Source organism: Sorex fumeus, unplaced genomic scaffold (assembly GCF_029834395.1).
Source record: "Sorex fumeus unplaced genomic scaffold, SorFum_2.1 ptg000063l, whole genome shotgun sequence".
In the NCBI taxonomy this organism is placed as follows: Eukaryota; Metazoa; Chordata; class Mammalia; order Eulipotyphla; family Soricidae; genus Sorex; species Sorex fumeus.
Window position 1 is genome coordinate 83,171,781 of NW_026606120.1, and position 26,636 is coordinate 83,198,416.

The following is a 26,636-nucleotide window of genomic DNA, read 5'->3' on the forward strand; positions in this document are numbered from 1 at the left end:
TAAAATTCGTGGGCAGTCTGTGGGAGCAATAGTACAGCAGGTAGGGCATTTGCCTGGCACACAGCCAACCTGGGTTTGATCCCTGGCACCCCATAGGGTTCCTCAGCTCAGCCAGGAGTAAGCCCTGAGCACCACTAGGGTGTGGCCCAAGATCAAAAAAAATAAAATAAGTCAAATTAGTGGACAAGAAGTGTTATCAGACATGAACTAGGGGAATCGAATATGGTCTCCTGGGCAAACAGGAGAAACAGCAGCGAGCCCCACGCAGGCGACTGAGCTCACAGCTTCTCGGCCCTGATGTCCAGGGAAGGGAAACAGAAGAGCAAAGGCGGGGGCGAGGTGGGGGTAAGGAGGGGACAAAGGCCACAAGCCTGATGACTGTTTAGTGTACAGGTCACAGTCGGGAAAGAGTATCAGATCTTCCAAGGTGCCACTTACCTGCGGTCCTTTTGTCAGCGATGCTCTAGAGGGCCTCTCCCTGCTGGCCAGTTGGGGTTGGTGGGAGGTCAGAGCAGCCGAAATGGTTAACGGTCCAGCAAGTGACCCAGCAGACATGAGTGGTGTACTTTTTGTTTGTTGTTGTTATTGTTGTTGTTGTTTTTAATTGACTCAGTGTGTGATAGACCCTTACAAAGCTGTTCATGATTAGGTTTCAGTCATTCAGTGTTCGAACACCCATCTCTCCACCAGTGTACATTCCCTAGCACCAGTGTCCCCAGGTTCCCTCCATCACCCCCACCCTGTCCCTGGCCTGCCCCTATGACAGGTGCTTTTCTTCTCTCTCTCTCTCTCTCTCTCTCTCTCTCTCTCTCTCTCTCTCTCTCTCTCTCTCTCTCTCTCTCTCTTCCCCCTCCTTTGGGTATTGTGGTTTGGATTATAGACCCTGAAAGACCATCAGGAACATCCCTCTACCTACTTTCAACAACACTCAATTCTTGTCCAACATGATCATTTCCAACTATTATTGTCACACTGGGCCCTTCTCTATCCTACCTACCCTCCGTCCCTTACACGCTTATGGGTGATTCCAACCATTGGCCTGTCCTCCTAGCCTGTTTTCCCTGGTCATGGATACTAGCAAAGGAGTTTTAAAGACACCAGGAGTACATCTCTCTCCACTGGGCATAAGAAAATAGAGGATTTTGGTGTTTTTTTTAAGGTTTTTTGGTTGTTTTTGTTTCCATTAATGCAAGGGGAAAAAAACCCTGGCTTTTAAAGGACCTTTAGAAAACATATTCCACGTAGGTAATCTTTTGTATTTCCAGACAGAATTACAGGGCATAGTTCCCATTGGGAAAATAAAAATACTTATCTATGGTAAGGGCAATCGATGTGAAGAATGATTTCACCGAGGGAGCCAAAGAGGAGACGGCAGTGTCCCAGACTCTGGGAGTTCTAGGAAGTTCAGGATCTGTCGCAACCTGACGAGCAGGTCTCTGCTTGCAGTCAAGGTGTCGAGCTGACTGGGAAATGCTGCCGACTCAGAGCTTCTGTCCTTCCAGTGGAGAAAAGGGGGCTGAGCGAGGGCCCACTGGCGTTTGTCTGTGAGATTTGCACTCCAGTGTATGCAGAGGGGCTGAGGAGAAGCAGTAGAGACCTTAATGGGAGATTTTCTCATCCATCATTATTAAAAAGGAAGTGAAGAAAAGACTTTTCCAACATGGTGCTGCTGGCCTGGCAAACCAAGGCTGGGGTGGGGGAACTTCCTGCTCAGGTAAGGATCAGGGGGCTGATTCCTAGTGATCTAATGGGGACTCTTGATCCAGAAATCCCGTCAAACTAGAGCAGCAATTTGTTTTTGTTTTTGTTTCTTTTTTATTTTTTTGGTCCTTGCTGCAGCTTTAAGATTTTACTTGTGGGTTGGAGAGGTAATACAGCAAGGAGGGCGCTTGCTTTGCACTTGGCAGACCTGGGTTCAATCCCCAGCATCCCATATGGTTCTCCCTGAGGGCAGAACCAGGAGTAACCCCAGAGCACTGCCGGGTGGGCGTGACCCCTAAAACAAACAAAAAGAATTTACCAATTGAATGGGGCTGCAGATTGAATGGGGCTGCAGAAAGATTAGGGAGAAGCATGGGAAATCACAGAGGCAGACTGACACCTGCCCACCCCACCCCCCTTCACTTCCCTGAGAGCAGGAAGTTTTGAGGCTTTGCACGACCTGGTAAGGAGAAAGGGGCTGGAGCGATAGCATAGTGGGTAGGGCGTTTGCCTTGCACATGGCCAACCTGGGTTCGATTCCTCTGCCCCCCTGGGAGACCCCGGCAAGCTACCGAGAGTATTCTGCCAGTACGGCAATGCCTGGCAAGCTCCCCGTGACGTATTTGATATGCCAAAAACAGTTAACAACAAGTCAACAAGTCTCACAATGGTTACTGGTGCCTGCTCGAGAAAATCCGTGAACAGGAGGACAGGACAGACAGAGGAAGCTTGAGGCAATGACAGCCACCTATGCCAGGGTGACGGGGCTGCTCAAAACGAGCCTTCTTATAGATTCCTCAGTGCTCCTTCCCATGGCTCAGCTCACTTCCAGAACCTCTCTTTGGCCCAGACTGTCCATCAATGAACAAACCAGCCAAACCCAAATTCCTCCTCTGGTGAAGCATGAACGTTCGTGATTGCTCCCTGTAGATGCATTCTGTAGAATGCATTCCATCATCGGCTTCTAGTAGGCCTCCTGTCCATGAACATGGTACACCCCACTCTGCTTGATTTAAGCATCTCTTGTTTTCCTGTGAAATTTGTTATTTGTAACAGTATCTCTGCATTGACTCCTCTGATTGAACATATTATAAGGCTATTTGAGGAAGCACAGCACTGTGGCTCCCAGGCTACTCTCTCCTCTGTGCTTAGAGGTTGCTCCTGGCATTGCCTCGCATAGGGAAGCCCTGTGGCAGTAGGGACCAAATCAGGGTCGGGATCCAAGGCGAGTGCCTCAACCCTGGCATTCTCTATGTGACATTTTAAAATCCAGCTTCTAGATCACTAACTCACTTCGGTGGTATCTAATCTGCTGTGTTAACCCACTCTTTATTTTAGTTCATTATGTTTTCCAAAGTGAGAATTTCTACTTATCTCTGTTTTTAGTTTGCTATGCCAAAGTTAAATGGTCATTTTTCTTCTTTTTCCAAGATCTTTAGCCTTGTTCTTTAAATCCTAGGCCTGCTGTCCAGTATCTAGAATTTAAATGGGCGTTTACATTACTGTCTTCTGTGTCTCTTGACTTCTTGCTTCCTTGTAAGCTTGTTGATTTTTTTATCTAAAAAATACATCTGTATGTATGTTGTGGTACTTGAAGTATTTTCTGCAGAACTTTATAAAAATAATGTGACTCTGAGAGTGATGTTAACTTCCTCTGGAGAAAATTGACGCTGCTTCGAGGTGGGCAGGCAGTGGCATTTGTCATCTTGTTGGAGAAGCCTGAACCCATCTCCATGGGTTAGGGGGGCTGGAAGCAAGAGTCTAGTTCCAGGGAGAGTTGGTTGGTAGTCTTTCTGGCTTATCATACTTCTAGGGCATAGACCTTTGCGATGGCCCAGAGCATAGGATTTTTACCAGATTTCACCCTTTAATCAGCCTTGGGCTACAATGTGTGTCTCCTTGGCTTTTTTTGTGAGACCATTCAAAGCTTAATTTTCAGGGACCTGCAAGATAGAGCTGAGGGCTGAGCACTGCTCTGTGTGCAGGAGGCCCAGGTTCAATCCCAAGTACTGGGTGGAGACAGTTCTCTACCCCGCCTACACAGAGAGAGAGAGAGAGAGAGAGAGAGAGAGAGAGAGAGAGAGAGAGAGAGCTGGGAGCAGCACTCTAGCACTGCCAGGTGTGCCCCCAAAACAAAAACAGAGTCAAAAGAGTTCTGCTTACCTCCTCAGTCCCCTGGCCACTCTCTCTAGAATTGTCGGAGGGGGGAACAGTATAAGAATGTCCCCAGATGCCACCCTGACATTCCTCCTACTTGCTGGCATCTCCAGGATCTCAGCCCCCAAATTTTACTAGTTCCCCTGTACTTTGAATCCAACTTGGGATAGAATTTTCTAGACTTCCATGGTCAGAAAAAAGATCTAGTACCTGTATTTCGTTCATTGACTACATTCACTTGTCCTATTTTTAGCTTGTTTTCTCTGATCTATGGAATTTATAGAGAGATGGTTTGTTAGTTGAATAAATTATAAGTAACTTTGCTTGTCTTTTTTTTAATGGTCTTTGAGCCACATCTGGCAGTGCTCAGGGCTTTCTCCCAGCTCTGCACTCAGGGATCAACCCCTAGTGAGGCTCAAGGAACCATAGGAGATGCTGGGGATTGATCCAGGCAAGACCAGCACCCTACCCACTGTTCTCTTCTCTCTAGCCCGTGTATTCAATATTTGCATATTTTAATAACCACTTTTTCATTTTATTTTTTAAGTAACCACTTTTTTTTCCTATGGGTACTCAGATTTTTTAAGAAGGTCCTCCATACTCCAAGATGACAAAACTATGCATTTTTTTATTTTCTTGTAGTACTTTTCAATGTGTCCCCTACCCCAAATACACTTAACTCTTTAATCCACAATTCTCCTGTGCTGGATAGGCTGAGGATAGCGCCAGAGAGAATGTCCCTTGGAGGGTCCTTCCTCTGATCTCTGGAGTCCACAGAGATGCACAATATATGGCCAAGAGGCTTGGCAGGTTACCTGCAGGTCACCTTGAGGAAGTGGTTCTGGGCCGGAGCGAGGCTCTCAGGGCTAGAGCCCAGGCTTTGCATATGGGAGCCCCCAGTTCGATCACTGACACCTCATGCCCCCCCCAAGCACCACTCGGAATGACCCTCAAGCCACGGCCCAGGTATTCTACCCCTGCAACACTGCCAGGCACAGTACAAAATAACAACCACAAAAAGAGTGGTTTTCTCCGATAATCCAAAGATATGTCCATCGAAGGACAGGATGTTCTCAGGGTGGACAGAGAGATGAGACAGAAGGAGGGACACAGGGGGCTAGAGGGTGACAGATACTCAGAGAGTGAGAAGGAGCCAACAGCCTTTGGACACTGGGAGAGACTGGGAGAGACTGGGTCATGTCAGCCCTACATGTCTCTCTGTGTGTCCGTGTGTGTGTGTATTTGTGTACTTCACATTCATGTATTGGGACACACGTGAAGTATACACACGTGCACATGGGCAGCATGGCTGCATGTGTGTGTGTGCATTGAGCATCATATATATATACCCATGTATGTTCATTCTGATATGTGTGCCTGTGGATCGTATGTGTGTATGAGCAGTGTGTACTGTGTGACCTATAGACGTGTGTGTGTGCACATGCCAGGGTCAGCTTTTGCCACAATGTTGCTCTCTGGTGATAGGGGGATTGGATGTCCCTGGGGCCCCCAGGAAGCAGGTCGGACAGCCCTTCCCTGCCACCTGGCCCTGTCGTCAGCCCAAGAAGGGGTTTCTGGCAGCCATGCGACATGTCAAACTCTGCACTGCTGATACGCCAGGAGTAGCACACCACATTGGATGTGATGCAAAGTAGAAGGCAACCAATCTCGATTAAGAAAATACTGACACACAGGATTAACCTGTAACAACATGTTAGTAATCTCTTCTGCAAGGGTTTAATGGCTCCAGGGTGAGATACAACCATCTTCCCACACTTTCTTCTAAGAAAAACCTTTTTTAATTCGTTTTTAGCAAATTATTCATAACAAGAAATATAAAATAAATTGCTTGGGGGCTGCTATTGGGACTTGAGTGGTGGCTGGGAAAACTGGAAATAATAGTGGTGGGAAGGTGCAATGGTGATGGGATTGGTGTTGGAATACTGAATGTAACAAATCATCATGAACAACTTTATAAATACATATATATATATATTTTTTTTTAAGAGGGGCTGGAACAATAGTACAGCAGGTGGGCATTTGCCTGTGACTGACCCAGGTTCGATTCCCATATGGTCCCCTGAGCACCGCCAGGAGTAATTCCTGAGGGCAGAGTTAGGAGTAACCCCATGAATTGCCAGGTGTGACCCAAAAAGAAAAAAAAAATGGTTTCTGGGCCCCTCCTGCCACACCAGGCTGGGGCATCCTGGGCACTACACTGGGGCCTGACCTGAAGTCTCAAAGCTGCTGTCCCCTTACTGAGGGGGACAGAAGGCTCATCCCCCCAGCTGTGTATTCAGACTCACTCCACTCTGAGCTCATAGGCCCAGCAAGGGGTCTCTTCTGTGGGATCACCCTGGGGTCTGACCCTCAGCTTCCAGCCGCTGCCCGGGGACTGCCCCCTGGCCACCTGTTTGTGGTGTTTCCCTCGCCGCCAGCTGTTTGCTGTTTGCTGTCCCCTCTCTGCACAGCCATCTGAGGAATGCCCGCCCCGGCCCCACCCAGCCACGGCTCACGGCTCCCTGCATATTTGCAACGCAGGACGGTAGTCATGCCCAGGCGCCATCTACTTCTTGATGGCAGCCGGTTATTCTTTTTTGTTTGATTTTGGGGTCCCATATTCATTTTTGTTTGATTTTGGGTTCCCACCTGGCAGTGCTCGGGGCTTCTGCTCGTCCCTACACTCAGGGGTCCCTCCTGGCCCGGCTGTAGGGACCGCATAGGGTGCTGGGGATGAGACCCGAGTAAGCCACATACGAGGCAAGTGCCCTTCCCCAGCAGACTGTCACTCCAGCTCCAGAAGTCATTGAGATTTTTGTTTGTTTGCTTTTAGCTTTGGGGTCATACTCAGCAATGCTCAGGGATTACTCTGTGCTCTGTGCTCAGGAGTCACTTGTGATGGGGCTGGGAGCCATCTGGGCTGGGAGCCATCTGGGCTGGGAGCCATCTGGGCTGGGAGCCATCTGGGGTGCCAGGGACTGAGCCCCGCTTGGCCATGTGCAAGACAAACTTCCTCCCCAATGTACTATCGCACTGGCCCGGACAGTAGGGGCTGGGGTAATGGGTGGCGACAGGAGTTTATCCTCCGATTGCAAGCACTGGGTGCTGAGCTTGGCCTTGGTACTCTGCCCTGAGCTCCTTTGTGCCTTGTGCAGAGCAAGCGTTTGGCAGCTCGATCAGGGACAGCAACACTCCACACAATTTGGAAAGCAGATTCGCAATACTCAGTTTGCCATCTTGTGCTCGCTTCGTGGGGCAGGCCGGCGGCGGCGGCTGGTTCCCACTGCTGTGGGTGCTGTGGCACTGAGGAGCACTGGATGAAACGGGGTATGGGGGAGCCTGAAGCAATAAGTAATATTACACGTCTTTGCACCTTCAAGTTGGCACTCGGAGCGTGGTGTTCTTAAGCAGGGGCCAGTGGCCTCGTTTGGGCGTGCGAAGGTGTTTTTCACACGCAATTAGACATCCTGAGAACTTACTTGATGAGCCCTAAAAATGCCAGCTGAGTCGTAACAGTACCTGGGAAGTAAAGGGACCCAGAGAGTGAGCTCAAGCGCCTCTAGGAAATCTCGCGCGCAGATCTCAGCGGCTGTATTAGGGTATAATTGGAGTCTCCTTTGACTGTAACAACACAAAACAGTTGGCCTCTTTCAAGCCTGAATTATCTTCCAAGTCTCCAGGCCTCACTGGAGGGAGAAGGGAGTTATGTTTAATAGGAAGAGAAGCGGCTCTCCCTTGAGCCAACATCTCCAGGCATGTAGTCATGGCCAGCTGCCCCAGCCCTGTGTGGGAGAGGAGAGTAATCCTTCCCCTTCCTTCATGGTTACAGGTGCCTGACCCAGAATCCTGGTGGGGGGAGGGGTTCATGCTTGTTTCTGGTGCTCACTGGGGTCACGCACTCTTACTTGGGGTGCTGGGACATACTGGTGTTTGCACGGTCGCGTGCCTTGAGGTGACTCAGTTTCCCCAGGGGAGGGCCCTGATGCCAGGAGTGCACTGGGTGTGGGGGGCAGGGGCAGTGCCAGGGATCGAACCTGCAGCCTCATGCCTACAAGGAAGACGCCGGGCACTGAGCTCTCCACTGGCCCCGGGAGCTCCCTGGCCACCCGCTCTGGCTTGTTACTAACCCACTGGCCGCCTGCTCTCACCATGCCCTCCATAGCCTTTGTCCTTGGCTTCTGGTCTTGGGCATTCCCTGTGTAGCAGAGACCTCTGCATTAGCTCCCTGCCCTCTGCTTCTGCCCGTTGGACCCTTCCTTGTCCTCAGAACTATCCTTGAGGGCCTGCGTCCCCTCTCCCTTCAGTGGACATTACAGATTCCAGCCTGACTGCAAGGTTTTTGAACCACTTGGAGTTGACTTTGGTGTAAGGTGTGAGATATAGGTTCAGCTTTCATTTCTTACAAGTATTGATCCAGTTCTCCTAGCATTCGTTGAAGAGGCTGTCTTTATTCCATTTCATGCTCTCAGCTTCTTTGTCAAAAATTAACTAGACTTGGGGCTGGAATGATAGCACAGTGGGTAGGGCATTTGCCTTGCATGCGGCCGACCTGGGTTCAATTCCCAGCATCCCATATGGTCGCCTCAGCACCGCCAGGAGTAATTCCTGAGTGCAAAGCCAGAAGTAACCCCTGAGCATCGCCAGGTGTGACCCAGAAAGAAAAAAAAATAACTAGACTTATATATGGGGCTTTGTCCTTGGATACTTGGATACTCTCTTCTGACCTCCTGGTCAGGGAGTCTTTATTTGTTCCAGCACCACACTGTTTTGATCATTATGGCTTTACAGCATAGCTTCAAGTTAAGTAACAAGATGCCTCCCAGTTTCTTATTTTTCAGTATGTTTTTGGTTATCTGGGGGTCTTTCATGATTCCATACAAACTTTATAATGAACTGTTCTGAGTCCTTGAGGGATGTCAGTCTGAATTGGGATAGGAATTGCATTCAATCTACATAGTCATTTAGGTAGGCTGGTCACTTTGACTATTAATTTGTCTAATCCATGAGTATGGAATGTTTTTCCATTTCCTAAGATCTGCTTCAATTTCTTAAGTGTTCTGAAGTTTTCATGGTATATGCTTCTCACCTCTTTTGTTAAGTTGATTCCTTGGTACTACTTCGACACGATTTCAGATGGGATCGATTATTTTATCCCTTTCTCTTCTGAGTCAATATTTTCATATATGAATGCAACTGATTTTTGGGTGTTGATTTTGTAGCCGGCCACTTTGCTGTATTGGTTATTGTTTCTAGGAGCTTTTGTGTAGACTCTTCAGGTACCTCATCATGTATGTCATCATGTCATCTGCAAACAGGGATAATTTGACATCCCCTTTTCTAATTGCGATCCCTTAGATTTCCTTTTCTTGCCTGACTGAAGTTGCTATGACTCCTAATACAATGTTGAATAAGAGCAGAGACAGTGAACACCCTTGCCTAATGTCTGATCTCAGCGGGAATGCTTTCAGTTTTTCACCATTAAGAATAATACTAGTGGGGTCAGAGTGGGTAGGGCTTTTCCCTTGTGTGCGGCCAATCCTGGGTTCGATTCCTGGCATCCCATATGGTCCCCCAGCACCACAGTGAGTAATTCCTGAGTACAGAGCCAGGAGTAAGCCCTGAGCATTGCCAGGTGTGACCCAAAAAGCCAAAAAATATTTTTTTTAAGGATGATACCGGCTCTGGGCTTTTTATAGATCGCTGTTACTATCTTGAGGAAGGTTCCTTTCACCCCTCTTTCACTGAGGGTTTTTTATCATGAATCGGTGTTCCTCTTTTAGCTTTTCTAACTCCAGGAATGTGTCTTCTCAAAAGCCTTGGGAGGCTCTGGCTTCCTCTGACCTTGTGCTAATGAGTTCTGTAGACCTTAGGACTTGGCCCCACACAGGTGGCAGATCCTGGAGTCCAGTAGCAGCTATGAAAACAACGGCACTGACAGGCTCGCAGGGTCTGAGGGCATGTGTGTGTGTGTGTGTGTGTGTGTGTGTGTGTGTGTGGGCGCGTGCGTGCGTGTGTGCGTGCATGCATGCATGCGTGTGTGCGCATGTGTACGTGCATGCATATGCATGTGTGTGCGTATGTGTGTGCATGTGTGTGTGTGCATATGCACACGTGTGTGTGTGTGTTGGAGGGGAACCACATGTCCCTGACCTGATGCACACTGTGTCATGCATGATTCACCCTCCCTGGTGGGCGGAGCACCCCGAGCAGCACTGGGGGCAGAGTGGAGCCCCAGCAGGAGCTTTGATGGTCTCCATGTTTGTGGGAGCTGTTTGTCAAGCTGAAAAGTAGAAGCTGGCTCTGTCACCATCTCTTAGGGACAAGAGATGAAGCAGCTTCCCCCAGGAAAGGGCTCCCATGGGCCTGAGAGACAGGCCAGCAAGGATAACCCCTTATTTCGCTCACAGTTGATCCATGATGGGTCCCCAGCATCCCACATGATCCCCCAAGCCCCGCCAGGAGTCATCCCTGAGCACAGAGCCAGGCGTAAGTCCTGAGCACCACCAGGTGTGGCCCCAAAAACACCACCCAAAAGGGAAAAAAGGCTCCTGGCTTTGCTACCCTCTGAAAGGCAAGAGGAGCCTCTGGGACAGATCTTGGGGTGCGGGGCCAGGTGCAGGGCGGGGTGGGAAGCTGGCAGCCATACTCCGGGGCTTGCAGGTTCCACACATGACGTTTTCCCTTGCCGTCCCCAAGTTTGAGACCATCTTAAACCAACTTCCGTTTTTGTTTAACAAAACATCGATGACCTAAAATATAACTACCTAAAATCAATGAACGCTAAGCGTGTTTCTTAGCGAAGAAGATCCAAGTGAGCACTGCTAGCATCGCATCTCCAGGAGACTGTTTCTGGGTGGCGTTGTGGAGAGTTGGGGGGGGAGGGGCTGTCTCTAGGACTCAGCCCCTGAATCTGATGTCTAGAGGCTGAAGGGAAAGAGAATGGACAGGTGGGGAGTTGGGGTATTTGTTGTTAGTGGTTGGTTTTGTGGGTGCAGTATTTGGGTTCAGCTGACTTGGGTGGGGGGTTTCTTTCTAATACCTGAGGGAAGGGTCTGTAGTCCTGGTCCGTCATAGAAGAGATGTGGGCTCAAAAACCACCCTCCACTCCCCGCTACTCATTGCCCTGGCGGCCTCTGCACCTTCTCATTTCCCGTGCTTCTGCTCTTCAACCCCTGTTGGTTTTCCCAAGCTTGTTCAGCCACCTGCCTTCCAGATTCAGGGATTGGGATGCTCTCAGATCAGATCTTACATGCATGCAGGCTTGGTGGGTCAGTCCTGGTCCTTGACTTCAGATGCGGCCTGGGGGTTGGGGGGGTCACTGCATTGCTCCAGAGAAGGTAGCAGCAATCTCTGCATTAGGAAATGGAGTCGGCCGAGACCCAGCAGTGGGTCAGCCCGTGTCAACTCCCACTAGGTCCTCCCAGGACGGGTGTGGGTACAGAGCCAGATGTAAACTATTTTCCAAACACTCCTCTGACTTAGCATTAAATTTCCTTTGGACCAGATGCCAGTGCTTAAATAATATCCTAAAGGATCCAGAGAGAAGGAATTACTCATCACGTTTCATTCATATAAAAGCCGAAATGAAGGGGGAAGAAAGTACAAAGAACCCAGATTACCTTGACTATTCCTTGCCAGGCTCGGGGGCGGGAGGGCGGGGGGTGGCAACTATTGTTGTGTCATTCCTCTTGAAAGCTCTTTGGTTATATTTTGTGGAGATTGGGCAATGTTTGCTGCAAAGTGGCTTTCCCTTTTAATCACTTCCACGTACTTACTTTATGGATTTATACCTTGATCTTGGCCTTTCTTGCTCTGAGTGCCTGTGTCCATCGCATCACACAGGCCAATGGCGGAATCCTTTGTCTCGGTCAAAAGCTTTTGACTGTTGGTTTCCCAAGTGCTCCAGTATTCCACCAGTCACTGTGCCGCTGCTTCCAGGGCTGGGGCCGGGCCTGCCTCCATACAGGCTATAGGATGAAGCTCTATCGAGAAGGTTCTTTGAGCTCAGAGAACATGTATTTGCATTCAAACCTCTCAAAATTGTGTGTGTGTGTGTGTGTGTGTGAGAGAGAGAGAGAGAGAGAGAGAGAGAGAGAGAGAGAGAGAGAGAGTGGGTTTGCATGTGTAGGCACATATTGTGGCTCTTACTTCCTCTCCTCAACAGCATCATGTTTGGAAGAAGGAAGCAGGGGGTCGAGGTACCCCAGGCTGGGGTCTGGCCCCAAAAGGGCCAGCAGTTTAAGGTATTATTAGTGCGTGGAAGCTAGGTGGGGCCGACAAGCAGAGGCCCGAGAGAGCCTGTGTGCTTGGAAGTCCGTGACTGCATGACCGTGGCTGGGATGTGGCAGGCAGGAAGCAGAGTGGCTAGAGAGGGGGGTTGCCACCCAGGGTGGGTGCCTGGGCCAGTGTCCAGGTAGCCGGTCTGCTCTGCGAATTGTTCATGTGAGTTGTGCCCGCCACTCCCCCGCGGGCTGGTGGATTGGGTCAGCAGCTCCTAGGATGCTGACCCAGAGCCATTGGCAGGGTCTCTTAGATGCCATTCAAGGTCCGTTAGATGATTGAAATTCAGACTGGTTCAAACAGTCAAAAGTTGGGGGTCATGTAATTGAGAAGGGATATAGGCTTCACTGTGGGGGCTGAATTATGACCAAAGCGGACAGCTCTTTCTTCTCTTTCCATTTTCATACTTGTCCCTCGTTTTGACCCATTCTCGGTGATTTGTCCTTCATGTCTGCACGAATGACTGGTAGTTCCTGGACCTGGGTCTCTGGGGTCCATTCTGCAGCGGGAGAGGGTGCCTTTCCACCAACACCCCGCTGAAGTCCTGGACTCCCCTTTCCCTGGCCCCCAGCTCTCTCTTAGCCGGGAGCTGCCACTGGGCAGGCGAGAGGCCAGGGCTGGGCCTTTGAGCTGGGCTCAGGAAGCTGCCTCCAACCTGTGTCCTGAGGGCATTTCGGTTTGGGTCGACAGCAGAAGGCCAATCCAGCAGTGTGCAGCTGCTGGGCACAGGCCGCTGGGTGCATAGCTGGCCAGTGAGTGTAAAGCAGAGGCCCAGGGCCCTGTGGGAAAGTGGCGGGTATGGGTTTGAGCACAGCCAAGAAAAAAAAAATGTTTTGTAATTATTTCATTGGTTTGGAAGGGTCAGACCCAACGATGCTCAGGGGTTGCTCCTGGCTCTGCACTTAGGAATCACTCCTGGCAGTGCTCAGGGGACCATCTGGGATGCCAAGGATTGAACCTGGGTCAGCAGCATGCAAGGAAAACCCCCTACCCGCTGTACTCTCTCCAGCCTCATAAAAATAAAAACATTTTTGAAAAAATGAGAGAGAGAAATGAGTACCCAAAAATGTATGCCTCCAGTTTTGGGGTACAGGATGGTAGAAAGGAGGAGTGCAGTCTATCTTAAAGCAGCCCTGATTTTGGCAGGGATGGACTAACACACCCAGTTCTACCATCCCATTGGCTTGGCATTGTATCAGTTCAGAAGGTTGTTCCAGAATCTTCCGTGGTCTGCATCTGCCCCAAGGCCAATCCCCAGCCCCTAACCCTTGGGCTCCTGCCCCCTTCTTACCGCCCAACTCACGTGATCCGGAAGTGTAGCTGAGCCCACCCAGAGATTCAGTTCAAACAAATCTCAGAGGGATTTTTGGAAAACTCCCTTCCCATCGGCTCCTTCCTCAGCTGGAGACATCAAAAGTAGCAATTCACCCGAGTTTACAGATCAACCCCCCCCCCACCCCGTCTCCACAGCCACCGCACAGGGCAGAGATCACGGTACCTCCTTCAGTGCTGGACTCAGGCCACCCCACCTGTGGGTCTTAAATCTTCCAAAGGCCAGGAGGAAGCAAGATGAATTTTTCTCAGAGAAAAAGCTTTAGGGGGGCGGGGGGGAGAGATGCTCTCAAAGAAAATCCTTAAGAAAGAGATTTTCTCAAAGCGGGAGGATGGGGATCGAAGAGAAAGTTAGCATAAAGCAAGATAAAACAGTATCTTTATCCCCCAAATCTCAGACTTTGTGCTGCCAACTCCAGTTTTAAGTACACGTTCCAGATCAAGCGAGGGGGTAGAACGGCTATGGAGGGCTTAGCTCACACGTGCCCAGGCTGCACCAAAATACGCTTCTCACAGCCCCGTCACTGCGCGGAAAGCAAGAGCAGCAATCGAGAATTCTGTCGGAACTCCTAACCTGTTTGCCCTGGACATGGATATCAGTCTTCTAACCACTCATATGTTCACTTACATATGAGTGAACATATTCCTGGACACATCATAAGACACTCCCTACCCATTTTCCATAATTACCACACCATATTTGATGACGTTCAGACAGTAGGCAACAAATCATAGAGGGAAATATATATATACACACTACACACACACACATACACACACATATACATACATACCTCGGAGTTCCTGGCAAGCTACCGAGAGTATCCCACCCACATGGCAGAGTCTGGCAAGCTCCCCATGGCATATTCGATATGCCAAAAACAGTAACAATAACGGGTCTCATTCCCCTGACCCTGAAAGAGCCTCCAATATGTTAGCGTTTGGGAAAGAAAAGTAAGAGAGGCTGCTAAAATCTCAGGTCTGGGGAGAATGGAGACATTACTGGCACCTGCTCGAGTAAATTGATGAACAAAGGGATGACAGTGATACAGTGATCTAACCACAAGTGTATGAGGGGACTGAAGGTAGGTAAGAGAGAAGAGACCAGTCTGACAATAATACTTGGGAATGATCACGCTGGACAAGAACTGAGTGTTAAAAGTAGGTAAAGGGACATCCTTGATAACCTTTCAGTATCAATATTGCAAGTCATAATACCTGGAGAGAGAGAGACAGAGACAGAGACAGAGAGAAGAAAAGCGCCTGCCATAGAGGCAGGCAGGGGTGACAGGAGGGAACCACAGGCAGGAACCTGGGGACCTGGGGACACTGGTGCTGGGGAATGTACTAGTGGATGGGTGGGTGTTGGAACGCTTTATGAGTGAAATCCAATCAAGAACAGCTTTGTAAGGGTGTCTTTCAGTGATTCAATTTAAAAAAAATTTTAAAAATACAATGGATTTGTAAATTATATTTTTTAAAAAATTAAGAATTCCATCAGAAAAAGGAAACATGCTTTTCTGTGGGACCCTGATGATCGGCGTGGCAGGGAAGGAGACCGGGCATTAATACAGCATAGTATAGTTTGGAGGTGTCACTTGGCCCTGTACATACCCTTGGGTTTCATTGACTTGGCATCTCTTTCAAGACTAGTTGTAAAACTGAACCATTTACTTGGTGGCAGCTGTGTGATCTGGACATGGCTGCTGGAGCTTCCAGCAGTATGGGGGTGGGGGGTAGGGAGGAATGCAGAGGGGGTACAGGGGGAGGCTGCCCAGCTCTACCCTGAGAAGGCCCCAGAGTTTTCATGCTGAGGACCAGTATCCCTGGTACTTCTTCCGGCTTGGCATAAGAGATCAGCCGTGAAGCTGGGCGCTTTCTATGGTGGCGGCTGTGGGGTGTGGGTGTGACTGCAAGGACTCGGCTCAACCCCCTCCAGTGGGTGCCCAAAGTTTTCAGCCCCAAAACCTGCTAGGCGTGAGTTTCATCGGCATGGCGTCTCTTCCGATATTATCTGTGAAGCCAGGTGGTGGCTTTGGGGTGTCCACACCACTTCCTTCTAAAGGTGTGCACCAATCACAGTCCTTTTGGGACCTGGGCAAGGGTATGCACTAGTCACAGTCCTTTTAGGACCTGGGTAAAGGTGTGTTCCAATCAGAGGTATGCACCAAGCCCAGTCCTTTAAGACCTGGCCAAAGATGTGCATCAACCACAGCCCTCTTAGGACCCAGGCAAAGGTGTGCATCAATCCCTTTCCTCTTAGGACCTGGGCTGCCCTTCATGGTAGGATAGAGGGTGTTTATAGTTAAATATCAGGAACAACATTAGAAAGAAAAGGGTCATACATAGAAACAAAGCTTGTCTATTCCAGGGTGAAAGGAACTGAGATTTATTTTGGGGAAATAAAAAAGAAAGAGGGGAGGGGGGAAGAGGGTGAAGGAGAGAGGAGAGAGAGGGAGAGAGGAGAGAGAAGGTGGGAGAGAGAGGGAAAGAGGGGGGAAGAGAGAGGAGAGAGAGAAGGTGGGAGAGAGAGGAGAGAGAAGGAGAGAGGATAGATAGAGAAGGTGGAAGAGAGAGGGAGAGAGGGGGAGAGAGAAAAGAGGGGATGAGAAGGAGAGAGGGGAGAAGAAGAGAGAGGAAGAGAGAGGGAGAGAGGAGAGGTAGAGAAGGTGGGAGAGAGAGAGGGAGAGAGAGGAAAGAGAGGAGAGAGAGAAGGTGGGGAGAGAGGGAGAGAGAGAGAGAGAGAGAAAGAGAGAGAGAGAGAGAGAGGAAGGAGTGTGTGAGTCATTCCACATCCCCACCCTGGGAAAAAGTCCGCTAGTGAGTCAGGGGGAAGAAATGTCCAAGCGAGCGCTGAGCCGGGATAAGATCACTTTTGATCTCAGCGGCCCCGTGCGCCCTGGTGTTTACCTCCGATTTTCTCAGCTTTGAAGCTGCCTGCTTATTCACAGCCCTGGTGCTGATTAAGGCCGGCTGGCAGCGCCGTGGGGAGGGTTTTGTGATGAGTTTACTCGGGGCTTTCTGAAGATCCTCTCATCTTAAGACAAAGCCTGGCTTCACACCACACGGGGTGCGCAGAGGTTTGCGTTCAACTCATTCACCCAGCAAAGATTGATTGGGAACCCCCCATCCCCCATATGCCAGGCAGCAGGCTGGGGCCTCAAGGATCAACACACCAAGCGCAGGGCCTGCCTCGTACAGCACACAGTCTTCTGCAGGGGGCAGCCCAACTTTCTAAAAAGAGTCATTGTGTTAGTTCTTGCAGGCCAGGTCCTATTGTGTGTGTGTGTGTGTGTGTGTGTGTGTGTTTGTTTGTTTGTTTGTTTGTTTTGGCCCTTCCAGGCCCAGGGTCACAGATCTCTTAAGAAACGAATCCAAAGATGAAATCATGAAATTTGCATATAAGTGGACGGTCATGGGAAGTATCATGCTAAGTGAAATGAGTCAGAAAGAGAGGGACAGACATAGAAGGACTGCATTCATCTGTGGAATATAAAGTAACATAATATAAGACGGACACCCTGGGACAGCAGTGATAAGAGCCAGGAGAATAGCTTCATGGTTTGGAAGCCAGCCTCATGTGCTGGGGGAAAAGGCAGTTGGGATGGAGAAGGGACCACTAAGTTAAGTGATGGTTGGAGGGCTCGCTCAGGACGGGAGATATGTGCTGAAAGTAAACTAAGGACCAAACATGATGGCCTCTCCATGATGGCCTCTCAGCATCTGTATCAGAAACCATGATGTTCAAAAGTACAGAGAGAGAGTAATAAGAATTGTACCTACCACAGAGGCAGGGGGTTGGATGGGGCGGGGGTTGCGGGAGGGATACCAGGAATAATGGTGGTGGAGAATGGGCACTGGTGGAGGGATGGGTGCTCTATCATTGTATTACTGAAACATAATCATGAAAGTTTGTAACTGTATCTCACAGTGCTTCAATAAATAAAAAAGAAAAGAATCCAGCCAGATTAGAACCAGTCTCACATCTTCCCTAACCTACCCCTATACTTCCAGTCAGTGGAAGTTCAGATGGATAGTCAGGGGTTGGGGGAGGGGGGCTGTGTTTGTTTGGGCTACATCCGGCTGTGCTCAGGCTTTTTCCTGGCTCTATGCTCAGGGATCACTCCTAGTGGGTCTCAGCGGACCATATGGGGTACCAGGAACCGAACCCCATTACCTTGCATATGAGGCAAGTACTTTCTCCCACTGTACTACCTCTTGATACCCAGCTGGAGAGTTTTGGACTGATACCCTTCCCTTAAATCACTCAGCATGTAGAACGGTTTCCTCTCTGTGAGCCCAGCCACCAGCAGGAGTCTGGGGGAAATCCCTGTGCGCCCCAACCATTTTCAGGAACCCAATAAAGAATCCACTCAAAAACACACACTGCTGCTTCTCCATTGCACGTTGAGTATTGTCATTACAAAATGCTAACTCAGGGACTGGAGAGATGGTGCAGTGGGTAGAGCACTCGCTTTACACACGGCCAAACCGGGTTTGATTGCCAACACCTCCAAGCTCACCAGGAATGATCTCTGAGCATAGAGCCAGAAATAAACCCTGAGCACCACAAGGTATGGCAAAAAAAATTAATTTTAATAAACTGTGTACTTATATGTGCTATTAGTCAACATCATTCAGATGATTCTATGCATTGCCTTTACATTGATTCTTTAATTTGTCTTATAAACGAATATAAAATTTAAACTGTAAACCTATGAGAAAGTATGGAGAACTCTACCACACTGAAATTAAGTATGGCATTGCTAAAATGGGTGATTTTAGGCCGGAGTAATAGTACAGCGGGTAGGGCATTTGCCTTGCACACAGCCAGCCAGGATTCGATCCCTGGCATCCTCTATGGTCCCCTGAGCACCACCAGGAGTAATTTCTGAGTACAAAGTCAAGAGTAACTCCGGAGCACCGCTGAGCATGCCTCCTCCCCACAAACAAAAAGAGGTGATTTTTCAAAAGAGCAATAACTCGGTGGATTTCTAAAAGATCAGTCATAGCTGTCCATCCCATTTCCCCTTCCCCACCCATCTCCCCCTCCCCACCCGAGGGTCATGTACGTGCTCCAACTGGTTGGTTCCGGTGAGATCATTCTCCTGCTGGGAGGAATCAGCTCTGCATTTGGAACGATTATCCAAGTGGCAGCAGAACAGGGCGGCTAGAACATGTGCTTGAGAATTTGCTAGAGATCAAATCAGGGCTCACCTCAACAGGTTGTCAGAAGGATCAAACATTTAACACACACGTAGAATATTACCTGGTGCATGAAAAGTGCTTGGTAAATGTTTGCGAACATTTAAATAGAGCTACTAAGGTTAACTAGTAACATGACCTCACACGGAGTGCAAAAGAGATTGGTTCAAGTTTTCCACGGCTTCTTTTTTTTACAGTAACAGGAAGGCCCGAGAGATGGTACAGTGAGAAGGTACTTGCCTTGCACACCACTAACCCTGATTCCGTTCTCAGAACCAGGAGAACGGTGGGTCGCCCCAACCCTGCCAGGAGTGATCCCTGAGCACAGAGCCTGAAGTAAACCCTGAGCACAGCTGAGTGCGACCCCAAAACAGATTTTTTAAAGAGGATTTTGTTTTCCCAGATTCAAGATTTGGGCTCCAAAGTGCAGGATTGTAATATATTCCTGATTGTCTCTCATTCCTAGGCAAGGTTGTTTCAGAATTTCAAGAGCTCCTTTTCACCTGACTCAGATTCACCCATCTATAAAAACAAAGGAGAAGAAGGAGACAGGGAGCACCCTGCCTGGATCCTCAAAGTTGGGAAATGTCCCCTGCTGAATTTAAAAAATGATGGAAGGAAGGGGTCAGTGGCAATCACCCAGCAAATTGCTCACACAGTTTTCTGCAGCTGATGGCAGCAGGTGTGAAGAGTGGAGTCAGACAAGCAAGAGAAACAGCGAGTCTTCACCAAAGGGCTCTCGGAGTTGGCGTGATCAGAGTTCCAACTTTCTGCTCAGGCCCGCTAGCTACCTCAATATTCAGCAACTCATTGTGTTGGTTCCATCAAATCAAATTAAAGGCACTGTAGCACTGTCTACCCGTTGTTCATCAAATTGCTCGAGTGGGCACCAGTAACATCTCCATTGTGAGACTCGTTGTTACCGTTTTTGGCATATTGAATATGCCAGGAGGAGCTTGCCAGGCTCTGCCATGTGGGAGAAATACTCTCAATAGTTTGCTAGGTTCTCCGAGAGGGGCAGAAGAATCAAACCTGGGTCGGCCACGTGCAAGGCAAGCACCCTACCTGCTGTGCTATGGCTCCAGCCCCAAATTAAATTTAAAAAAAAAAAAAAACTTGTTTTGAGGCCAAACCTGGTGCTCAGGGATTAACTCGGGTTCTGTGCTCAGGGATCTTTCCTGACAAGGTTCAAGGGACCATATACAAGGGTGCCAGGTTGAACCTAGGTCAGTTGTGTGCAAGGCAAGTGCCCTACCCACCATTCTATCTCTCAAGCCCCACGTTAAAAAAAATTTTAAATAAGAGAACATCCTTGCTTGATGAAGAGAGAAAGAAGGAATGTATATAAAAGGAAACAAAACACCTGTTAATTCAGAAATTACCCAAGAAATAAGGGGAAGGTTCAGACAAACTTCAGTTCTTGATGACAAACAGTTCTCCACAAGGCCTAATTATCTGCAAATTCTTTGATAATTCTTTCTTTCAAGGAAAAAGGCAGGGGGGAGTCCAAAAGAACAAAGAAGGACTGTGTATTTACCAATGATAGAACATTAGACAGAGTTGAAACATGATCTGTTAGCGTTTTGAAATCATGGCTGACAGACCAAAAGATTGCAGAGATGGAGATTCTATCCAAAGAAACAAAAACAGAAAAATAATAATAGCCAAGGAAATGGAGTGACCAGACCAGAGGATATCAGAATGAAATAAAAATGTGTAATAATAGTGATGTGGAAAATCTCCACAACCATAGGACCAACATAGGCAAATTGAGAAAATTGTCAGAACCAACATAGAGTCTGTGTTCCTGAAGAAAAGAACAAAATAGTTGCATATAATATGAACATCTCTAATAATCGTATGAACCTTTGGACAGAAGAAATGTTCTTCAAAGAATCAAAAAGGGGGGGCGGGGCATCCACAACATCTCAGGAAAGTTATGTAGAATGATGAATAACAGATACGGCATATCCTAGTGAGGCTAAGAATCGGGAAAAAGAAAACATCATGGACACTCAAGCAGAGAAAGCCACACAAACCTGGAAAAAGATGAGCTGATCACCAGACTCCCCCAGAACCTTGGAGAACGACAGACAGCACTAGGAAGTGGACCCAGAGTTGTGACAGAACCATCACTTTGCACATGCCTCCAGAGTCCAGCTCCTGGTATGGCCAGCCCATAACTCATAGCATAGGCTGCAAGGCGGACGTAACAATCACACAGGATGTGTGAAATGGTTTTTTTTTGTTTTTGTTTTTTCTTTTTGGCTTACATTGGCGATGCACAGGGGTTACTCCTGGCCCTGCACTCAGGAATTACTCCTGGCGGTGCTCGGGGGACCCTATGGGATGCTGGGAATTGGACCCAGGTTCGCTGCGTGCAAGGCAAACGCCCTCCCCACTGTGCTATCGCTCCAGCCCCACGTGCAATGGTTTTTGAATTCCTGTCGGCCAGGAGAGGAATGCAGGCACAGCTGCAACCAGCCACCAAGGCAGACCCAGTCACATTCCTTCCTCCTGCCTGGGCACCCTCCTCCACGGACACGCCTCTGCCTTCCTCGTGTGATTCTGTCCATCTCGTAGATGCGACAAGATCTCCACATTCCTTGTCAGTTTTACAAGATCTACAAAAAAACTTGTCGCCTTCCTGGAAGTCTACAAACCTCTCCCTTGTAGATGTTCCTAGGCTGAATGAACTGAGTCTCAGGCCTTCCCTCGGCCAGCCTCGTCCTGACCCTCTGTGAGTCGGCTCTGATTGTATCCTGGAAGCAGAGGGAAACTCGAGGACAAGGACTCTTATGCAGTTCCAGGGTTGGAAGACGCCAGAAGACAGGGCATGAATTAGCAGTCTGGATCCTGTCAGGAGCTCAGAGGCACAGTGTTTCCATCACCCCCCGCAGAGACTTGCTATGAATTGTCCTCAGAGCGCTGGTGTTGCATGGCCGTGAGCTGCATGGTGGCCCTCGGCCCGTCCAAGGGCAGAGGGTTAGCAGAGCACATGCGGGCAAGGAGAGAAGGGGCGGGCCTAGGACTGCTCCGGTGCTCATTTGGAAGAAATCATTTCTTCTCGGGTCTGTCTGTCTGTGTAGGTTTATAAGCACATTTCCATGGTGGGAAGGTATAATGGTGGTGGAATTGGTGTTTGAGTATCAAATGTAAAGAAATAATGTGAACTATTTTATAAAATAAAAAAATTATTTAAAAAAGAAAAATAATAATATAAACAAAGGTTTGATTTGTTATGCAAGAGGGGGGAAAAAGCACATTTCCTCTTCCTTCATCTTTTTGTTTTCCTTTCTTCATCTTTCTTCATCTTTATTCCTGAGTATCAGACCACACGGAATTCGGTCCCCTTGCCCTAGTGCTGCCTAGAAACTTTACTGAAAGTTCTTGCATTCAAAAATCACTGTTTCCAGAATAAAAACAATAAAAGTTAAGCTTTCCTTTTCTCTCCTTTTGCTTCAGATAACCTACATACGACAAGAGTATGAAACGAAGTTCAAGGGGCTGATGCCGGCCTCCCTGAGACAGGAGCTGGAGGACACCATCTCCTCCCTGAAGTCCCAGGTAATTGCAGGGTCAGCTTCTTTCCATGGGGCTTCCATGACCCCTGGACTCTGGAAGGAAACTTGCCTATGAGTTTGGTTGGAGGTTTCTCCCAGAAATTAATGTGATGGCCTTTCCCCAGTCCCAGTTCAGCGGGACAAATTTATTTCTGAGTGTGGCATTATTTTAGACAGTTTTTCCTTCCAAATACAATAACTCATCTTAAGAGTCTCTGAAAAACACCCATGGAATGGAGAAGATTGGCAGTAACCCGCTGAATGTATTTCCAGTGCACCATCCCTTCCAGCCTCCCACTTTGACCTGGGCTGCCCACCCCCAGCTGTGTCCCTAGGCTGGTGCAGAGGGGCTGAGCCAAGGAGGTGACAGGAGCTTAACTCACAACTCTTTCTCTCTGGTGGACTTTCGAGAGCTCTTAGAGATTCTAAGACGCACGTTAAAGTCCAGGTAGAATGACAGATGGCTCCGCAAACAATTAGGGTACATATACTTCACTGAAATGGACAGTTCTTAGTATTGTTCATGAATGGAGAGAAAAGGTTGATTTAAAGGTAGATATTTCTTGGGGCTGTAGAGACGGGACAGTGACGCTTCCTTTACATCTCTCTGACCCTGGTTTGAATCCCAGTCACCACATATGGTCCCTTGAACACTGCCAGAGGGTATACCACTGAGCACAGAGCTAGGAGCAGCCTCTTAGCACCATTGAGTAGAGTCCCTAAACTAAATATATACATATATTATATATATATATATATAGTCTTAATAACAAAATTTAGATGACTGCTTCTTTAAAACTCCCTGCTTAGTTTTTGCTCTGCTTACATCTTAAAATACCTTTTATGTGTCGCAACATGTATTTTTTTTATACCGTTGCTTATTTTTTAGACAGTGTTTGAACTCAGGCTTGAGAAAGCTCCTCGTAGTCCCATTTGTAATACACTTTGAAATTTAAAACATGCCTTTTTTTCCTGCAAATCTCCTGGAGAGAGAGTTCTTTGCTCTCCGTGTCTGTTCCATAGTGGGCACTCAGCAAGTGCCTTTGCAGAGAAAGCAAGTGGTGGAGCTTGATCCCGCCCACAAGCGTGACTGACCACGGGCCAGATGGAATGTGGAGCGACTTGGACTCGTCCCTTTCACGTTCCCTGCAATAAAGAGTCTCCCCTCTGAAGACTGAGATTCTCACTTGCTATTGCTCCTAGAGGCTAAGTCAGATTTTCCGGGTTGCCTCCTTTCATGTGGGAGATTGTCAGCATCAGAAGGGGCTCTCCTGGGGGAGGCCGGGCACCTTTACGGGAGTCTGGTTTCGTGGGTCAGTGTGATGGTACCCATAGGGCGTGGGCAACCTGGGTTTGATTCCCTGGGACCAGGTATGGTCCCCTGAGCCCCGCCAGGAAGGATCCTGAGCGCGGAGCCAGGAATAAAATCCCTGAGCACAGCCGAGTATGGCCCCTTCAAAGAAACAAACCAAAAATAAATTAATAATAACAATAATAATTAAAGGAGCTATTTTTGTTTGGAGGGAGGGCTGGAGGAGAGAGGGAAGGAGAAGGGTCAAGGAAAAAGAAAGGAAGCAGCTTCTATTATCACCTATGGTTTTATACCATTCCTCTCATTCTTCTCATTCCATAATAAAAGCCACCTCCTAAACTGGACACTGGCCTGGAGAGGGAGGGCCGGGGCGTTGGCAGTCGCTACCTGGAGGAATCCCGGGGCCCAAGAGCTCATGAGCGAAGTCGGGTTGAAAGCAGGTGCCGTGTTTGCTCCAAGCGGCTGGCATTCTGATTGCCGAGTGGGACAGAGGAGAGTCGCTGAACCCGCGTGAGGTTTGCATCTGCAGGAGTGACCCAGTGTCCCCTGGTCTGGGAGCTCTGGGCTACTGTGAACCCAGGCGGGGGCAGAGTGGGTTGCTGGGCTGGGTCCCTGCGGACAGGATGGTGTGCCCCTTCCCTCCATTTCCTCTCCCGCCAGCCCTTGCTCTCTTGCATAACTGCATTTTGGAACCAGCCGTTGCCATGGTTTCACTGCAGACCAAAAAAAAAAAAAAACGCAAGAGTAAACTGTTGGCAAGCAATCAGATCCACTCACTCTTGCTTTGCGTTCAAGACATAGCAGAGAGCCAGAGAGATGATGAAAGGCGGGGTGGTGGGAGAGGGGGGAGGCAGGTCCCTGGCATGCAGGCCAACCCTGGTTAGCTCCCTGGCTCTGAGCACCAGCAGGAAGAATCCCTGAACTCAGAGCCAGGTGTAATCCAGACCACCACTCGCAAAAGAAGACCGCATCTACCTGTTTTCACCTGGTCGTGGGTACTTGGGATTTTCTGCCTGACATACAGATATCTTTAAGAGTAGGAAGATTTGGGGGCTGGAGCGATAGCACAGGGGGTAGGGCATTTGCCTTGCATGCAGCCAACCCGGGCTCGATCCCCAGCATCCCATATGGTCCCCCGAGCACCACCAGGAGTAATTCCTGAGTGCAGAGCCAGGAGTAAGCCCTGAGCATCGCCAGGTGTGACCCGAAAAGAAAAAAAAAACAAAAAGAGCAAGTACAGAGATCAGACTGGAGAGAGATTACAGTGGATAAGGCACTTGTCTTGCACCTGGCCTACATGGGTTCGATCCCTGGAACCCGTACGGTCCCCTGAGCCCACCAGGAGTGTTCTCTGAGCACAGAGCCAGGAGTACACCCTGCATATCTCCGGATGTGGCCCCAAACAAAACAAACTTGAAAAGGATTCAAAAATCTGTGCTTGCAAAACAATCAAAACCAGTTGTAAAGATCCCCGAGGAGAGGGCCTGGTCCCCCACCCCGAACCCTGGCCTCTGGACACCACGCCAGGCAGTTTCCGTCACATCCCACCATCCTGCAAACCTGGGCAAGGAGGAGCTGTTGCCGCCCCCACCCAACCCCCCACCCCTGCTCCCCAGATGCAGCCTCACCCATCTGACTGACTTCTGGGTACCCTGGACCAGCTTTGAACCCAGATAAGTCTGACTCCAGCCCGAGCTCTGGGTCAGTCCCCCTGCAGAAGCCCGTCATAGTCTGTATCTGGGGTCCAGAGCAATAGCACAGCAGGTAGGGCATTTGCCTTGCATGCCGCCAACCCGGGTTCAATCCCGGGCATCTCCTATGGTCCCCCAAGCACCGCCAGGAGTGATTCCTGAGTGCAGAGCCAGGAGTAACCCCTGAGCATCGCTGGGTGTGACCCAAAAAGAAAAAAAAATAACCAACAGCAACCATAGTCTGTATCTGCACCCCCCCACCCAGTTAACCGCGCAGTGGCCCAAGGTCCCCAGAAGGCAGGCGTCCCTGGTGCAGCCATGCCCTGCATCCTTCCACAGAGAGAGAACAGAGGCAGCGGTGGCCAGTGAACATCTCCCTGCCTGGGAGCACTTAGAGTGGAGGGCAAGACAGGAAGCACAAAAGGCGGTGCAAGGAGCACTTTCAGCAGGGCCCAGAGCACTTCCAGCAGGGCCCAGGAATAGAGATAAGGGGGGCAGGCAGCTGGCTGAGGGTGCAGGGGGAGCAGTGGAAGAGTTCTGCAGGGGTGAGGTAATGGTAGGTGGGAGTCAGGTGGCCAAGCAAGGGCCCGTGCCACAGGGCAGTTGGGTGGGAAGGAGAGGGGGATAGGAGGGATGAAAGGGGTGGGGGTGGACATGGAGAGACCCGCCTCACTTCCAAGGCTCTGGAATGAGGAGTCAGAACTTTTTTTTTTTTTTTGGGCTTCCGGGTCACACCTGGCACTGCTCAGGGATCTCTCCTGGAGGTGCTCAGGGACCATCTGAGGCACTGGGGTTCAAACCCCGGTCGGCTGCGTGCCAGGCAAGTGCCCTACCTGCTGTACTTGTCTCTCTGGCTGAAGGGGCTGTTCAGCAGGGATGCTGGGGGTCAAGGGTCAAAGACGGAAGGGGGCGTGAAGTTCATGCACAATTCAATCAGCCTAATCAGTGGCTAAATAAATAGCAGTACTCCTACATTAAAAAAAAAAAAGACGGGGGCACCGAGAGGCCTGCCATGGACCCAGGGGTGCTGAACGGAAGCACTCTCTGCCCAGGCTGCGGCAGCCACATGACCACAAAGGCCACATCAGCTTCTTCTCACGCCACGTGTCTCCTCCAGGTGAACTTCCTTCAGAAGAGAGCGTCCATCCTGCAGGAGGAGCTGACTACCTACCAGGGCAGAAGGTAAGGCCCCCGGGCAAGATGTGCTGCCCCCTCGGAGACGAGCGGCCAGGTGCTTTAGGGAAGACTCAGATGTAGGATCAGTGTGCAGGGAATGGTGGGAGAGGGCGGGGGTGCTTTTTTTTTTTTTTTAAATCAGTCTCTGACAAGTCCCACCTGGAAATCAGTGCTCAGGATGGTCTGAGCAAAAGGGGAAACTTGGGCCTCCCCTGCAGG

At 49.4% G+C, this 26,636-nt stretch overlaps 1 protein-coding gene across 2 annotated transcripts in view; it reads left to right on the forward strand.

Annotated features, from left to right (window-relative positions):
- Positions 1-26,427, forward strand: part of CEP112 (centrosomal protein 112) — a 468,287-nt gene extending 441,860 nt beyond the window's left edge. For both annotated transcript variants that reach the window (XM_056127155.1, XM_056127154.1), the window contains 2 exons: positions 22,141-22,242; positions 26,359-26,427. In XM_056127155.1, coding sequence (XP_055983130.1) covers positions 22,141-22,242; positions 26,359-26,427 — 171 coding nt within the window. The remainder of the gene's footprint in view (positions 1-22,140; positions 22,243-26,358) is intronic.
- Positions 26,428-26,636: the final 209 nt, after the last annotated feature.